Source organism: Schistocerca piceifrons, chromosome 2, assembly GCF_021461385.2.
Source record: "Schistocerca piceifrons isolate TAMUIC-IGC-003096 chromosome 2, iqSchPice1.1, whole genome shotgun sequence".
Classification (NCBI taxonomy): Eukaryota; Metazoa; Arthropoda; class Insecta; order Orthoptera; family Acrididae; genus Schistocerca; species Schistocerca piceifrons.
The window spans coordinates 964242652-964260560 of NC_060139.1; the positions used below are offsets into that span (position 1 = coordinate 964242652).

Here is a 17909-nt window from a genome sequence, read left to right on the forward strand (position 1 = left end):
GAGAAGTCAATTTCAAGCTGACAAAAGCTGAACGAAGCGAAAATGAGCGTAGGGATACCAATGAGAGAAGCGTTCAATAAGTTTGAAAGTAAAACTTTGTCAGCCGATTTGATTAAAAACCCTACGAAGGTTCGAGCTCATCTATTCAGTCACTCCGCAACCATAATGACAACCAAACGGAACATGACAGAGAGAAGGCCGAGATACTTAACTCGGTCTTCTGAATCAGTTTCTCCGCATAAGATCGTAACACTACTCCTACATTCACGTGAACTTTGCAGGTGTTGTGATAACTGGTAGTGGAATAGAAAAAGAATTACGATCATTTCTTACTGCAACGCTATCAGGACCATATGAGATACATGTAAGATTTTACAGAGATTATGCGAAAGAAGTGGCTGCCCTTCCAGCAGCAGTTTATCGTACGTCGTTAGGACAACGAGGGGTACTTAGCGACTTGAAAAAAAGAGTAGGTCATTCCCGTTATCAACAACGTTCGTTGGACGGATGCACATATTTATCGTTGACGTCAATTTGTTGTAAAATTTTGGAAGATGTTTTATGCTCAAGTATTAGGATGTTGTTGCAGAGCGAAATCCCCTCTATAAATATCAACTTGAATTCCGTAAATGACAGATCTAGCTGAACTCAGCTCTCTCTGTTGCTCCATGAGATGTGCAGCGCTGTAGACATTGGCGCTCAAGTTGAGTCCGTGTTCCTCGACTTCAGGAAGGAACGTGACACTGTCTCGCACTGCCGTTTAGTGAAAAAAAAATAGCTTACCGCCTATCCGCATCTACGACTGGATTCAAGACTTGCTTGCTGATAGAGCTGATCGCGTCGCTCTTAACGCACAAAAATCGACGGAAGTAAAGGTAGTTTCGTAGGTACGCCAGGGAACGTGAGAGGACGAAAAATGGCTCTGAGCACTATGCGACTTAACTTCTGAGGTCATCAGTCGCCTAGAACTTAGAACTAATTAAACCTAACTAACCTAAGGACATCACACACATCCATGCCCGAGGCAGGATTCGAACCTGCGACCGTAGCGGTCGCGCGATTCCAGACTGTGTGAGAGTAACATCACTGTTTACAGTGTATATAAGTGAACTAGCAGAAGCTCTTTAAGGCTGTTCGCAGATGATGTGATTATTTGTACGAAGATTGCAACGTGGTAAGACAGTATCGATTTGCACAATGACCGCCGGCCGCGGTGGTCTAGCGGTTCTAGGCGCGCAGTCCGGAACCGCGAGACTGCTACGGTCGCAGGTTCGAATCCTGCCTCGGGCATGGATGTGTGTGATGTCCTTAGGTTGGTTAGGTTTAAGTAGTTCTAAGTTCTAGGGGACTGATGACCACAGCAGTTAAGTCCCATAGTGCTCAGAGCCATTTGCACCATTTTTTGCACAATGACCGGCAGAAGATTGATGAATGGTGGAGAGTCTAGCAGTTGACCCTGAACGTAAGTAAATGTAACATATTGCACATACATACGGAGAGAAATCCAATACTGTTTAACTACACTATTGATGAAAAATTGCTGGAAACAGTAACCATGGTAAAACGTCTAGTAGCAACTATGCACGCCGACCTTACGTGGAATGACTATATGACATTAAACAAATCCGAAGATGGAGGAACCACTTCGTGGCATTCGCTTCAGAACTATTCCAGAGATTCGACAGGCAGTAGACCGCTCCATTCGCACTATAAACACAACAGGCTCTGATAACGGTATACTACGCCTTCTACATCGGTAGCAACGGGATCTACACAATACTGGAAGGACAGTAACAGGTGCAAACATGTATATCTTTTTTACCGGTTGTGAATAAGTAGTTGCCGCTATTTAAGTTCGAACCCTCGTATTTGGCCTTGATTCGTTAGATTTCTTTGGTTTTAAAATTCAGAGCAATGTGTTGTCAGTGACTGCATTCAATGCCAATGGCAGTATAGCTCGCTTGCTGAAGGAATTCCCTGAACTCTTTTCTGAAGTTATAGGCAAGGCTAACAATTTTGTTGCGTATATTACTCTGAAAGGAAATGCTCAGCCGAAATTTTGCCGGACAAGAACTGTTTCCATTGCATTACGGGACAAAGTCGCTTCTGAACTTAAAGGATGGCAATATAGCGAAGCTATTGCGCCCACACAAGCTAGTCAATGGGCAAGTCCACTGATTTTGCTCCCCAAACCTTCAGGTCGCATTCGCCTCTGTGTTGACTAAGTCTACAGTCAAACCGAAAACTGTGACTGATACTTACCCCTTGCCACGCCCAGAGGATCTCATGAATAGATTAGGCGCTGGTCGCTACTTTTCAAAGATTGATTTGCGGGACACCTATCTTCAAATAGAGCTCGATGGATAATCTCAAAAAATGTGTATGGTGAATACTCATTTGGGCTTGTTTAAGTATTTGCATTTGCCTTTTGTCAGTGGTTCCGCACCCGCCATTTTCCGATGGCATTTGGAACAGCTGACTGTACAAGTGCCAAACTGCTCAAACTATTTGGACGATATTGTCGTAGCAGGTCGTACACCTGAAGAACATATTGCAAATTTACATGCTTTGTTTCGTGTGTTATCTGATGCAGGACTAAAACGGTCGTCCAGCGGTCATCCTGCTCCAAGCTCCCTCCGTCGGACAGTTCGTGTGTGTCATTAGCGGTCGGCGAGCACTGGCTGTCGGCGCCTCACCGGCGCTCCGTCCCCGACTTCACTGCTGCTGCGTTCCGACTGCACTGCTGTTCCGTCTCCAACTGACTGCCAGACACACGACGGCCCGGAAATACTATCGGTCGCTCCAGAGATGGTGCGACAGTGCACTTATCGATACGCGCTGCTGCTGCCGCTCACGAGAAAGTAAGGCAGAAAGTTAGTGACGCCAGTAAATGGTATAAGAAAACGAGGCGACAGTACCGTAACAGAAGATGACAAACAATAAATGGCATGAAAATGATCCGTGCACAACTCAGTCGTTTTTAGCACCCTGGTGTCAGACAATTGTTGCCAGTTTGTGTTGGAGGATTTTGAAGCGCTTGCCACCAAAATGGAAATCAGAAATTATCCACTGCAGTGTTCCATCCCACATCAAGAGCAGAGGTCGAGCAGTTGGTCAGGACATTCAAGTCACAACTAAAGAAAACAGTCCTGGCCGTACCTAGAGTAGCTGTTCAGTCCAGGTTTTTGGCATTTGATTAACTCCAATCAATGTACACAGTCCTGCTGATGTGTTGCACAAGGATCAGACACACGATCTCTTCGATTATAGTGCCCTGTGCCACGCGCGTCTCACCCACAGTATCTGCCACAGTATCAGCAAGGTTCCACCTTCTTGGCCCACACCTGGCTGTATATAAAGCCTCATGGTGCGACATAAGGGGTGACAACATGATATAGTTGAGATAGGTCAGCAGACCTGACATGCCCAGAGAATCAACTACGTCTGCGTCAAACCAGACAGCGGGCACCATACATAAGGCACGGGTACATAGAAGCTGTTAACACAGGTGGGACATAAGAATCAACCCACGCTCTCTGTGCACAAGTGACACATGTGGACTGTTCCACCAATTGTTCGCCACTAGAAATTATGCCCTTGCCTGGAGGAACACACCAGAGGGAGGTAATGGTTGTGATAAAGATGAAGTATCATCTCCCATCTTCACTGCAGCTAGCAGAAGGTGCCGCTGGCCCCCAACCATCAACATTCCATGACTTTCAGTCTTTCGTGGAGTGTAGCACATCACCGCACGAAGCGTCCCTCTGACTTCTTGCCACAGAGCACCCATGAAGAAACCCTGGTAGACATACCAGTCGTCCCTCATCCCTTGACACAGTGAATCCGGCACAAGCTATTTTCGGTCCTATGTGCCTGTTCAAGGGGAGAGGGATTTCATATCCCAACCAGACTTCTGAATGTCGGATAAGGAGGTGTCGAGAGTCGAACTGATCCGTGACTCCAACGTAAGTGACGCGAGTGTCGCGTACACTGGAGATATAGCTATCCTGGTGCATCCACGCGAACTCGGAAGTCTGTCGCGTGTTGACACTAGCCTGGTTCAAATGGCTCTGAGCACTGTGGGACTTAACTTCTAAGGTCATCAGTCCCCTAGAACTTAGAACTACTTAAACCTAACTAACCTAAGGACATCGCACACATCCATGCCCGAGGCAGAAATTAAACCTGCGCCCGTATCGGTCGCGCGGTTCCAGACTGTAGCGCCTAGAACCGCTCGACCACTCCGGCCGGCGACACTAGCCTGGATTCTTGTTCACTTGGCTTATGCTCGCTTGCATCATGTTGTTACTCTGTTTTAGTTCTATATTTGTTCCTGACCAAGCTTTCGGACCCTCTGCTCATCAGTTACGTGTATACTTGGTGGTTTTCGCGAGTGCCACAGGTCGTGGAAGCTCGCGAGCGTTCAAGGGGGTTGTCGCGGACGCTACCATCTTGCCACACGGGATATAACAGTGTGATATTCCACACGTCTAGAAAACATCGAGCACTTCCTACAGCAAAAGTTTTGGAGTTACTGTTCAGCTTGTTCGACATCTCCAAGTCTACACGTCGGTAGATTTCAAGCTCTTAACAATATCTACAAGCAAAGTTACTAGAAAGTTGGAGTGCCTGATTCCTTTCACTACACAGTGTTCTCGCTCATTGGTATCACTGATCTGACAGCACCGTACAGTACTTACTTTCTCGGCACTCAGCACTACTACGTTATCATCTGAGTATTTGTTTACTTTTTCACGAAAGTAATACAGTCGTGGCAACAACACTGACATCAATGGACAGTAATTGTTAACTGGGCGCTGCAAGGAGCAGTAGAGGGGAAAACTGGAGCGATGAACGAAGATTACAGTATGCATAAGTGTCGCAGACAGAAATGGAAGTAGTGGTTATCTAGGGATGAAAAGTTCAAAAAATACTGTAAGGTATGGAGTTCATCTAGCTAGGTGAAAGTGTACTGACTTAAAAAAAATAGGTACTTATGAGACCAGACAGAAGAGTAATACTAGCCCCAAAGTTGGTGACCTTGTCCTTCAATCGTTGATAGCCAGGAGGAAAAGTAGCTGCTATAGGTCGGACGAAGGTGGCTTCTCCGTTTTACATGGCAGAAGGCTATCAGCTATCGGTGTGAAGGTTCAATGGTGATGGCCACTTCTCCTCGCCGCAGTATACAGTTTAAGTGTCTGCCGGTGGTGAGGACCAGTCTCACACGATGCGCCTACTGTTGCTGCTGGCCTTTCTCTCTGTCGCTGTGGCAGACGTGTCCGGTGAGTCGCAGTTTTCACTGGCGTATTTGACGGCTTCCTGCACTTCGCAATGATGCCTGGGAGGGTCCGTAAACACATTACTGGGTGTGGTGACAAGGCAGTATATTCCACGTTCACTTCTCTATGTTCCAGTTGACAGTGGAATGGGACCAGAAGAACAAAGAGAAAGCTCAACGGGTAAGATTCCTGCCAAAAAGCCTTCTTCTGAATTAGGCGTCAATCACACACACACATTCATTCACGCAAACGCAACCCAGCCATAGACAATGGTCTTGCGTGTGTGTGTGTGTGTGTGTGTGTGTGTGTGTGTGAGAGAGAGAGAGAGAGAGAGAGAGAGAGCTGCATTGAGGTGAAAGTGTTGTGTGTGTGTGTGTGTGTGTGTGTGTGTGTGTGTGTGTGTGTATTGTCTACTGCAGAAGAGACTTTTTGGTCGAAAGCTTACCTTGCTATCAGCCTTCTTGTTGTGGCTGTCTGAATAAACTCCTCATTAGTAATTTTGTCTCATCACATTGGTTTTTGTGCTCTCCTAGCCCTCTGTCCTACCCTATCTTTCAGTATGTACCATACTAGGTCACGTGAACAGTATACACTTCAGTCAAAATACTGCAGCACAGGACAGCGTAGCATCTATTCTCCAGTGGTTCAATCATACCATTGTTTTTCAGCGTGAAAATATCGAGTCTTCGCCTAACAATCATGCTGTTTATTTAGATCAGTCATTAAAAAATGCGAAACGCATGAGTACGGAATGGTGGACGTGCTCTCACAAACATAATCCAATCTAAGATCATCTTCCGCAGCCGGCATCATTAAGGCTTCCTCGAGTGTGTAACACACGCATTAAGAAATACACATTTATATAGGGTGTATCACAATCATATTATAGTTCTAAGCCCAGTTCCTGGGCTTGCAGAAAATAATAAAGAACATTAAGGATGGTTCTGACTTTTTACAAGTAGAGAATTTACTGTCTTGCTTTAACACGTAAACATATTTCACCACGGTTGTGGCATCCTCAGTGGGTTATTTTCTTTAATTTGTCCGAAATACGTATATACAGATGATGTTGCTCCGTATTTTTTGTTATTTAACTTATATATACGTATTTAACCTCCTATTTTACATATTTGTGTCCTGTCGTTGTCAATCGAAATCACAGGTCTAAATTAGTACACCAAGTCATCTGCTAATATGTTAGTATATCGTCTACATTGAATTTCTTTTAATAATCTGATCTTTCAAATGTATGTTCGGGTAGAAATCGTGGCATACATACCGTTTTTAACCATACCCTTGTAGTATATGGCTAGTCCTGAGTTGTGGCAGATTTATGATTGTGTGCCACACGTGCTACTGTGTAGTTGCACTGACCTGTAGACATAGTTAAAAGGTTTGTGAAGCTTAGGTGTGGAGAACTGTTTGAGGTAGTTATTCATGTATTACGTTTCGTATTATGAAAGTATTTCCTCGTGCTCGTTTATGAATACTGTGTTTTGTTATGAATACTGTGTTTCACTACACAAATTTACTTTTCTGATGCGCTTCCGGTTGACGGTTATTTATTGCTTTACTTCGTCGACGTCAAACCAAAACCGTGGCTATAGTTTACACTCCCAAAAAATTCCGCGCCTAACTATATAGTCTCAAGTTCCAAGTCTTAAAAGGCCACAAAACCAAACTGTTGTGAAACGTGCTTGAGTGTCAAAGCAAAACAGTAATTTTTATACATGCAAGAGGGGCGAACCCATGCGTAGTTCATCATTATTGTACCATATTTCTTATTACAGACTTCTACAGATTGTAGAAGGGACTTCGAAGATAGTTTTCACAAGGATACTATGTTCGAAAATGTACAATTAGGATATAAACTGAGTTTGAAGATCAGATCACTTTCAAACAATCCTCGTCTCGGTACTCATACAACGGAGACGATAAGCCTCTGTCCAGTATGTTGTACAGGAGCCCATTGTGTGAGAAATGTTTCGAGTACTCACCGTTGGGTTCTCTTCTACGTGACGCATGGTGTTCTCCTCAAAACTGAAAGTATGGCATTTCCGTGCAGTACCACAGTACACATTTCTATTTGTGAACGTACCATTTTCTCGTAGCTTCTGTTTTAGTAGAGTAAAATGTTGTGTGACGTCATAATCACAACAGGAACAGATGACAGCGCCGTCCTCACAATTTATGTTTGTATTGTAATACATCAGACCTTAAAGTTATCCGATCTTCTTCTGAACGTGGGTTCCTTATCTAACCCCTATCACCTAAATCCCCTTTACAACCTGTAGACGCCCATGATCTGAATTGTGGAACACCCTGCATGCATATAACTCCCAAATTCCACACATAAATTAAAATGAAATAACATCTGTAGGCTTTAGAACAATAATAAAGAGAAGGTAGCTGCAGTGTAACTAACAATGTAAACAGCGCAACAATAGGTAGATAAAACGGTTACCATATTTCTTTGGTTAAATTCCAAACCCTTCCCACAACAGCATATCGAAAACGCTTCTCTTCACAAATGCTCGTCACAGTCGTTCATACGTTATAGACGTTTCTTAGGTTATCAGTCTTCTTAAGAGCTTCTTCTGTGTCGACCTTTGGCTCTCAGAGTAGTAGTTGCTGCAAACACTATCAATTGTTTCATTTATTTATTATTTATTTACACGTCTAGTTCCGTAGGACCAAGTTGAGGAGCAAATCTCGAAGGTCATGGAACGTGTCAGTACATGAAATTACAGCAAAAAAGTAATGATAGATAAAATAAAATGTTTATGAACCCACAAAAAGTCAAGCCATAAGCTTAAGTAAACGCAGTCAACAATATAACATACGAATTTGCTTAATTTTTCAAGGAACTTCTGAACAGAATAGAAGGAGTGACTCATGAGGAAACTCTTCAGTTTCGATTTGGAACCGCGTGGACTACTGTTAAGATTTTTGAATTCTTGTGGTAGCTTATTGAAAATGCACGCAGCAGTATACTGTACACCTTTCTGTGCAAGAGTCAAGGAAGTGCGATCCAAATGCGGATTGGATTCTTGCTTAGTATTAACTGAGTGAAAGCTGATAGTTCTTTGAAATAAGCTGATATTGTTAGCAAGAAACGGCAGTTAAGAAAATATATATTGAGAGGGCAATGTCAAAATACTTAGACTAGTGAACAGGGGCCGACAAGAGGTTCGCGAACTTACACCACCCATTGCGCAACCTGCCCGTTTCTGAGCCAAAAATATCCTTTTAGAATAGGAAGAGTTACCCCAAAATAAAATACCATACGACATAAGCGAATGAAAAAAAGCAAAATAGACTAATTTTCTTGTCGAACGATTACTTTCTTCAGATACCGTTCGCATAGTAAAACTGACAGGAATAACTCTTTGAACAAGATCCTGAACGTGGGCTTTCCACGACACTTTACTATCTACCTGAACACCTAGAAATTTGAGCTGTTCATTTTCGCTAATCATATGCCCATTCTGTGAAATTAAAACGTAGAGTTTTGTTGAACTGTGAGTTAGAAACTGTAAAAACTGAGTCTTACTGTGATTTAGTATTAGTTTATTTTATATAAACCATGAACTTATGTCATAAAGTGCACTATTTTAAACAGAGCCAATGTTTCACACAACATCCTTTACTACCAAGCTAGTGTCATCAGCAAACAGAAATATTTCAGAAGTACTCGTAATACTAGAGGGAATATCATTTGCATAAATAAGGAACAGGAGTGGCCTCAACATTGATCCGTGGGGCACCCGCTATTTGACTGTACCCTACTCAGCCCCACATCACAGCCATTCTCAACACTGTGAATAATGACCTTTTGCTGTCTGTTGCTAAAGTAGAGGGGAACCAATTGTGAGCTACTCCCCATACTCCATAATGATCCAACTCCTGGAGCAATATTTTGTGATCAACACAATAGAACGCCTTAGTAAAATCAAAAAAGTTTAGCGTTCGAAACTTGTTGTTTAATCCATCAAATACCTTACAGAGAAAAGTGAATATAGCAGTTTCAGTTGTTAAACGACTTATAATGCAGAAATGTACATTTGATAGCAATTTATGTGATATAAAATGATCAATTATTCTTACATATGCAGGCTTTTCAATAACTTCAGCAAACACTGATGGCATAGAAATAGGTCTAAAATTATCTACATTATCCCTTTTCCCATTTTATAAATCGACTTTACTACTGAGTACTTCAGCTGTTCAGGAAACTGAACATTCCTAAAGGAAAAATTAAAAATATGGCTAAATACAGGGCTAAGAAGTGCAGCACAGTACTTTAATATTCTGTTAGACAATTCATCATATCTATGAGAGTCCTTAGTCTTCAGTGATTTAATTATTGACTCAATCTCCCCCTTGTCTGTTCTGTATCACAGAATAGTATTTCAGGCATCAGTCTCATAAAGGCATTTTCCAAGAGAGTTATATGATTCCCTGTAGAAACTCAATTTTTATTTAATTCACCAGCAATGCTCAGAAAATGATTGTTAAATAGTGTGCATATGTCTGATTTATCAGTAACAGAAATATTGTTACTGCGAACTGACTTTATATTGTCGACATTGTGCTGCTGACCAGACACTTCCTTCACAAATGACCATATCATTTTAATTTTATCCTGTGAATTAGCTATTCTGTTTCCGTACCAAACACTCTTTGCCTTCCTAGTAACATTTTTAAGCACCTTACAATACTGTTTGTATTGGGCTACTGTAGCTTGATTGTCATTGTTTCCAACATTTTGGTATAATGCCCGCTTTGTTCTACATGATATTCTTATTCCATTAGTCAGCCACCCAATTCGCCTTTTATTACTAGTACACCGTTTAAAACGCTCCGTGGAAAGCAACTCTCAAAGAGAATGAGAAGTGTGTTAAGGAAACATTATATTTGTCATCTATGTCATCGGCGGTGTAAACACCCTGCCACTCTTGTTCCTTAACTAGGTTTAAAAAACTCTCTACTGCTATTGGATTAGCCTTCCTACATAGTTTGTAATTATTTGTGGCATTTGTTTGAGTACAAAGGCCTTTTAGTGTTAAAATTTGTGCATCATGGTCTGAAGGGCCATTCACGCTTTTACTAACAGAATACTCACCTAGTAATGAAGAACGAATGAAAATATTGTTCTTGGCTGTGCTACTGTTTCCCTGAAACCTAGTTGGAAAAACGGAGTCTGCATTAGATAATATGAGTTTAGGAGATCTACCAACATCCTTTTTCTTGCACAATCATATACAAAATTATTTTTGAAGTCACATATATAACTAATTTCTGGTACTTCCTATAAAGTGAGCCAAAAATCCTCTCTAGTTTGAGCAGAAAAGCTCTGAAGTCAGAGTTAGGGGGCCTACAAACAACAACAATTAGAAGTTTAGTTTCACTAAATTTAACTGCAATTCTTGGAGATATTATAGTTGTGATCTGATGAAAGTACAATCATCCGGCCACAAGTGTGGGTTCTACAAGTGGTCAGGGAGATGATTCATTGCAACTGTAACAGATGATATGAGTTCGCTTTATTACATAAATTACTTAACTTTGCAACAGGAGTACTGGATAATTTACAACCACCATGGACTAGCAAAGCATTACCTAATGAACTAATTGACAAACTGTCCTCTTGAAGTACAATGTTTAAGCAACGGTGCAAGTTCATGTGACCCTTGACAAGCCATGTTTCTTCACGATGTTGTTTACTGCTATATCTAAGGTCTCGAAATGGGGAAAAGCCGTTGCATGCTCTACAGCACGTCGACCTCGGCGTAAGGATGGTGCTAAAATGACAGGGAAAGCGCGGTCTCCAGGAGCACCTCACATACGTCGTTGCCGATTGCAGCAAGCTCTCACTAATACCTGTGGGAGCGATTCGCACTGCCGACTGTAATGTGGTATCGCGACATGTGTACAATACCGCAATTACAAACTCTATCGTCCCCTACAGCTTTTCTCCTCTACTGCTCCGACTAATACCATGGAATTTATTCCATGGTCTCTCATTTCCTATCATCTAGTCGCTTGCCAGTGGTCTCCACACGTTCCGTTTCACTCCGATTCTACGAAGAATCTTCTCACTTCGTATCTTATCAGTTTATAGAATTTTCAATATTCTTTTATAGCACGATACCTCAAATCCCATGGGTATTTTCGATAGATATCCCACAATTTGGTTCACTACCATACAATGATGTGCTCCAAACGTACACACTAAGAAATTTCTTTCTCAGGTTAGGTCCTACTTCCGGTACTAATAGACTTCTTGGCAGTGAATGCACTCTTTGCGTGTGATCTTCAGCATTTTGTCTTCTCTTTGATTTGTCAAGCATATATTATTTTGTTTCCGAGGTAGAAGGATATCTTAACTTCCTCTGCATCATGGACACCAATGGAGATGTTGCGTTTATCACTAATTTCATTTCAGCTCCTCTTCATTACTTTCGTATCAACATGTTTTGGTCTCAGTCCGTATTCTGTACTGAGTAGATTTGCCATTCTATTCAACAGGTCCTGCAAAACCTTCTTCACTTACACTGACGATAGCAATGCATTCAGCGGGTATTAGCACTAACAGCCCTTCACCACGAATTTTAAGCCCAGTCTTGAATCTTTGTTACTTCCGTCGCTGCTGCTTGAACAGTAGTTTTGAAAGACTGCACCACTGTCTTACTATCTTTTTGATGTGACTGCTACGTTCTTGGTCTTCCATTCTTAGTGTTTGCTCTTGGTTGTTGTACGTACATATATGTTTCATAGTAAACAAAAAGTCAGAAGAATTCAATGACTAACCACTTCCATTAGGACCCAGGAGAGAAGAGCTGTGAAAAATTTATGCGTGGTCTCAAACGCTGACTATTTGAGTACGAGATACTTGAAATATTAAATCAAACATTCAGAAATTTTTTCAAATGTTTCAGACGATGACAATATACCCATCAAGTGCTACGTCTGCGATTCCACAAAGGATTCTCGCTGTGCAGATCCATTCAACCGTCCGGCGGACCTGCTGGTGACCTGTCCGGGAGAGTACAGCTGCGTCAAGAAAAAATTCAGATGTGAGTCTCACTAATCTGTTTCACTGACACAGTCACAGCAGCAGGTTACATGTTTTATAGCTTAAGGGACCACAAAAAGCTCATTTTTTAGTACTTCTTGTAATTATTGACTGAATTTCAGAATTTGTATTGTGTCAAATGTATTCATTAAATGTTATAATCTTACTATGAAGGTGTAACACTGAGACGGACCTGGTTGTTCCGCCCCATTACGTCATTTCAAGGTATCCCGAATTCCTGTATTGGTAATGACAGAATGGTATTTGTAACTATTTGCTCTGGTACTGAGAAGCTCTGGTGAAGAGGTGGACCCCACTAAGTTTATCTGATTGTGTATTAATGCACATCCTCTTTCCAGCCATGTTATGTTGCTCTTAAACGTCAGAATGAATGTTGGTTTTGGGTGTGATTTGAGAGTACAACAGCTGTAATGCAAAGATGCGTGTTTTGTTTGGTTTGGTGCCAACAAAAGTCTCGTAGGTAGACTGGCAAAGATGCACCAAAAGTGCGAAAGTATATGGGGGATGGTAGCAAGTCTTCCCCTCTGCTTCACGGATGAGCAAAGAAACCGGTAGGGGTGCTCCACCATTTGCCGTCAGTCCGGTTCCCGATGGCAGAGAGTATGGACGGAATATGAGGTGGTCTCCGTCAAACAGTTACCTAATACACTACTGGCCATTAAAATTGCTACACCAAGAAGAAATGCAGATGATAAACGGGTATTCATTGGACAAATATATTATACTAGAACTGACATGTGGCTACGGGTCGAGCACATCTGAAATGTAACTTCCACTGTTCAAAGTGCCGTCAATGCGAACAAGAGGTGACCGAGACGTATAACCAATGGCACCCCATACCATGACGATGGGTGATACGCCAGTATGGCGGTGACGGATACACGCTTCCAATGTGCGTTCTCCGCGATGTCGCCAAACACGGATGGGACCATCATGATGCTGTAAACCGAACCTGGATTCATCCGAAAAAATGACGTTTTGCCATTCGTGAACCCAGGTTCGTCGTTGAGTACACCATCGCAGGCGCTCCTGTCTGTGATGCAGCGTCAAGGGTAACCGCAGCCATGGTCTCCGAGCTGATAGTCCATGCTGCACCAAACGTCTTCGAACTGTTCGTGCAGATGGTTGTTGTCTTGCAAACGTCCCCATCTGTTAACTCAGGGATCGTGACATGGCTGCATGATCCGTTACAGCCATGCGGATAAGATGCCTGTCATGTCGACTGCTAGTGATACGAGGCCGTTGGGGTCCAGCACGGCGTTCCGTATTACCCTCCTGAACCCACCGATTCCATATTCTGCTAACAGTCATTGGATATCGACCAACGCGAGCAGCAGTGTGGCGATACGAAAAACTCAATCGCCATAGGCTACAATCCGACCTTTCTCAAAGTCGGAAGCGTGATGGTACGCTTTTCTCCTCCTTACACGAGGCATCACAACAAAGTTTCACCAGGCAACGCCGGTCAACTGCTGTTTCCGTATGAGAAATCGGTTGGAAACTTTCGTCATGTCAGCGCCAAACTCTTTGTGAATGCTCTGAAAAGATAATCATTTGCGTATCACAGCATCTTCTTCCAGTCGGTTAAATTTCGCGTCTGTAGCACGTCATCTTCGTGATGTAGCAGTTTTAATGGTCAGTAGTGTATAACAGAAGTATGACGTATATCTTAGATTCTGTCAGTAATCCGCTCTTTTCAGCATCATCACAGCTAGGCTCACGTTGTGACCGCTTTTTTAATTGTTTTCCGAGTGTATTGGATGGTTAGAGTTCACAATTCAAACGTGAGCGTGGAGATCTTTGTAATCCAGTTTTAAGTTGATATTTCATTTTATTAAATTCCAGAATTCATATGATTTTTATTGGTAGCGAGAGTTTCTCCCTTTGTGCACCCTTCAACCATATGGCAGTAGTCATGTGACAAAGAGTAATCATCTTCAGTTTAGCTATTGGGCGTGTGGATAGTGTGAAATATTTAAAGAATTTTGGCGCGTCACGTTAGTTTCCCTGATTTCTTTCTTTCTTTTTGGCCTTTGTCTCCACGGTGCCAAGCGTGCAATACTGTACGGAGAAACGGCCACCAGCTTACTAAATCAAAATCAGTAAGATTTTGCGTGTGAGACTGTAATATAAAATCCAAGAATCATCATAGATGGTGACTGATTTAGAGCCACTGATTTCCAAGATCCCACGTGGGCTTGGCTGCTCAGTCGATGAGCTAAGGGACGTTCTTGTGGGAACACAGAACAGGCTGGTTGGTTGAACTGGGGAGGGGACCAAACAAAGACGTCATGGGTCCCATCGGATTTGGGAAGGATGGAGAAGAAAGTCGGCCTTGCCCTTTCAAATGAACCATTCCGCCATTTGCCTGAAGCGATATAGGGAAATAACGAAAAATCTAAATGAGGATGGCCGGACGTGGGTTTAAACGGTTGTCCTCCAGAATGCAAGGCCAGTGTGCTAACCACTTCGCCGCCTCGCTCGGTATATAGAGTAGGAATTGCGTGTGGTTCGTGTGAAGGATTGATACTATCCAACAACTATCAAAGATGGTGAGTAAATTTATTGGCAATGACAAGATATTAATGAAATGTTGTGGGTGGTTCGTCATTGCATACGAGCATTCTCGTAGAAATTGATTGTAGGTTTTGCGAGTGTTCCTGCCACGGATTTAATAGAATGAATTTCATTTCTGTGTATGAACAATTAATAAATGTGTCTGCTTGCTTATCACGCGAACCTCCGCTATAATGTCGCGTCCTAGCATGCGATGTTGTCCCGCCAAAATCAGAGGGGAACACCGAAATCCGTTTTGAGTAGATTGTATTAAGATAGCAGTTGTTACTCAGTCCACGTGTGGCATGAGTATGAGAGTGTCGTGTGAGAACGGTAATCCCAAGAGTAACGGAACATTTTGCTCTATCACGTGCGTATCATTGAACTAAGAGACCATTTAGATTACACGGAGAACGCATCATGTACTTGTAACTTAGTGAATGTTAGTTTGTGCTGAACTGAGAGTAGAGGCGTGCGGCCCAAGGAAAGTGTATTTAAATGATAATCTTACGTGTATGCAACAAAAATTCCATCCCGTATACAGTGCCCAGTAAATGCAATCGTGAAGTGAGCCACCGTAATAACGTGAAATCAGAAATTATTGAAAGTAAAGATTCCATGTGTGAGTATATCGTGTCTGAAAGCGGTGCAGATGCTCTCGGTTAGCTGGGATCTTTGGTTGATTGAGCCCCCCCTCCCCCCCCCCCCCCCCACCTCACCGGTTAATTTGCGTTATCCGCAGCGAAATAGATTCATTGAATCATCATTAAATTAATAACCAATTAGAAAATCTGTGCTATCCCTTTAATGACTATTTGCCAAGCACTGAATCAAGAAATGCAGAGAGAGTATCAGTATCAACGCAAACTTAAATCAACAGAGTCAAGCAATGACCCCTTGATAGACTCGACACAGAGCAAAATTTAGTCACTCAAATTGTGCACAAGTAGGAAAGATATGCAGTATCAACGGTAATCATGCAACACAATGAGTCAAGCATTGAAGTTAGAAACTGTGTATATGTCTCGAGGCGTCGTACCTAATGGCGTGAAGATGATGTTTGCTTTGTGAGGCGCTCAACTGCTCGGTTATCAGCGCCCGTACAAATTCCCAGTCTTTACTCAGTCCAATCTTGGCGCTTTCAATAAATGATAATGAAGCGATGAGGACAGCACAAACATCCAGTCCCCGGACGGAGAAAATCCCCAACCCGGCCGGGAATCGAACCCGGGACCCTGAGATACAGAGGCAGCAACGATAGCCACTTTTTTTCAAAAATTTTGTGCGGTATTGTTAGGTTAGTTTGGTCTGGGCGGACGTCACATGACGTACGTTCAAGTTGATCGTCGGTTCTTTTACTCAGTTTTTTTATTACAGAGGCCAATCGGCCCTCTTTTTTTAACCTTATTTTGTTAGCTTTCGTTCGTTGCATCTGCTCGGGGCGGACGTTGTAAGTCACCCGTTTAAATTCGTCGTTCATCGATTAACTCAGTTTTTTTATTACAAAGGGCAACTGACCCTCTGACCGAACACGTTGAGCTACTATGCCGGCTCCACTAGACCACGAGCTGCGGACGGCTAATGTTGTGGAAATCACCCATACTATACTGCGCTCCAGAACTAAAAGATGACTTTTCCGAAACCACGTAAAGTTTCAAATTTATCTCAAAGGTACCTATAACCATGCTACATCTACATCTACATCTACATCCATACCCCGCAAGCCACCTGACGGTGTGTGGCGGAGGGTACCTTGAGTAACTCTATCGGTTATCCCTTCTATTCCATTCTCGTATTGTTCGTGGAAAGAAGGATTGTCGGTATACCTCTGTGTGGGCTCTAATCTCTCTGATTTTATCCTCATGGTCTCTTCGCGAGATATACGTAGGAGGGAGCAATATACTGCTTGACTCTTCGGTGAAGGTATGTTCTCGAAAGTTTGACAAAAGCCCGTACCGAGCTACTGAGCGTCTCTCCTGCAGAGTCTTCCACTGGAGTTTATCTATCATCTCCGTAACGCTTTCGCGATTACTAAATGATCCTGTAACGAAGCGCGCTGCTCTCCGTTGGATCTTCTCTATATCTTCTATCAACCCTATCTGGTACGGATCCCACACTGCTGAGCAGTATTCAAGCAGTGGGCGAACAAGCGTACTGTAACCTACTTCCTTTGTTTTCGGATTGCATTTCCTGAGGATTCTTCCAATGAATCTCAGTCTGGCATCTGCTTTACCGACGATCAACATTATATGATCATTCCATTTTAAATCACTCCTAATGCGTACTCCCAGATAATTTATGGTATTAACTGCTTCCAGTTGCTGACCTGCTATTTTGTAGCTAAATGATAAAGGATCTATCTTTCTGTGTATTCGCAGCACATTACACTTGTCTACATTGAGATTCAATTGCCAACTGCTCTGTAACACTACAAAATCATGGCGTCATGAAACGTCACCTTCGGGCTGGACGACGCTTCAAGCATCAGTGTGTCGACATACGCGAATAAAAAAATGGTTCAAATGGCTCTGAGCACTATGCGACTTAACTTCTGAGGTCATCAGTCGCCTAGAACTTAGAACTAATTAAACCTAACTAACCTAAGGACATCACACACATCCATGCCCGAGGCAGGATTCGAACCTGCGACCGTAGCGGTCACGCGGTTCCAGACTGAAGCGCCTTTAACCGCAAGGCCACACCGGCCGGCCGCGAATAAAAGACCACAGCTCAGAAGTTCAGATGAGCTTTTAGATGGACTAATGATGTCACATTGGCACCAAATTTCTACACAATTCTGCCCAACGCCACCACGAAAATGTCACACAATGAGAAGGTCGTCAAAGCCCCTCTTACTCAGCTATCACCCCTTCTGTTGTCGTGTCTGCGTCTGCGCTGGAGATCAGGACAGCGACACCCAGCGTTGAAGTTTCGCAGTTTTGTTATGGTTGTCGGAGGAAAACATTTAAGACACA

The 17909-nt window shown here is 42.8% G+C and overlaps 1 protein-coding gene across 1 annotated transcript in view; it reads left to right on the forward strand.

Annotated features, from left to right (window-relative positions):
- Positions 1 to 5122: 5122 nt before the first annotated feature.
- Positions 5123 to 17909, forward strand: part of LOC124776546 — a 28530-nt gene continuing 15743 nt past the window's right edge. The window contains exons 1-2 of the mRNA XM_047251576.1: positions 5123 to 5282; positions 12221 to 12358. Of these exons, the coding sequence (XP_047107532.1) occupies positions 5228 to 5282; positions 12221 to 12358 (193 nt within the window). The 5' untranslated portion in view covers positions 5123 to 5227. The remainder of the gene's footprint in view (positions 5283 to 12220; positions 12359 to 17909) is intronic.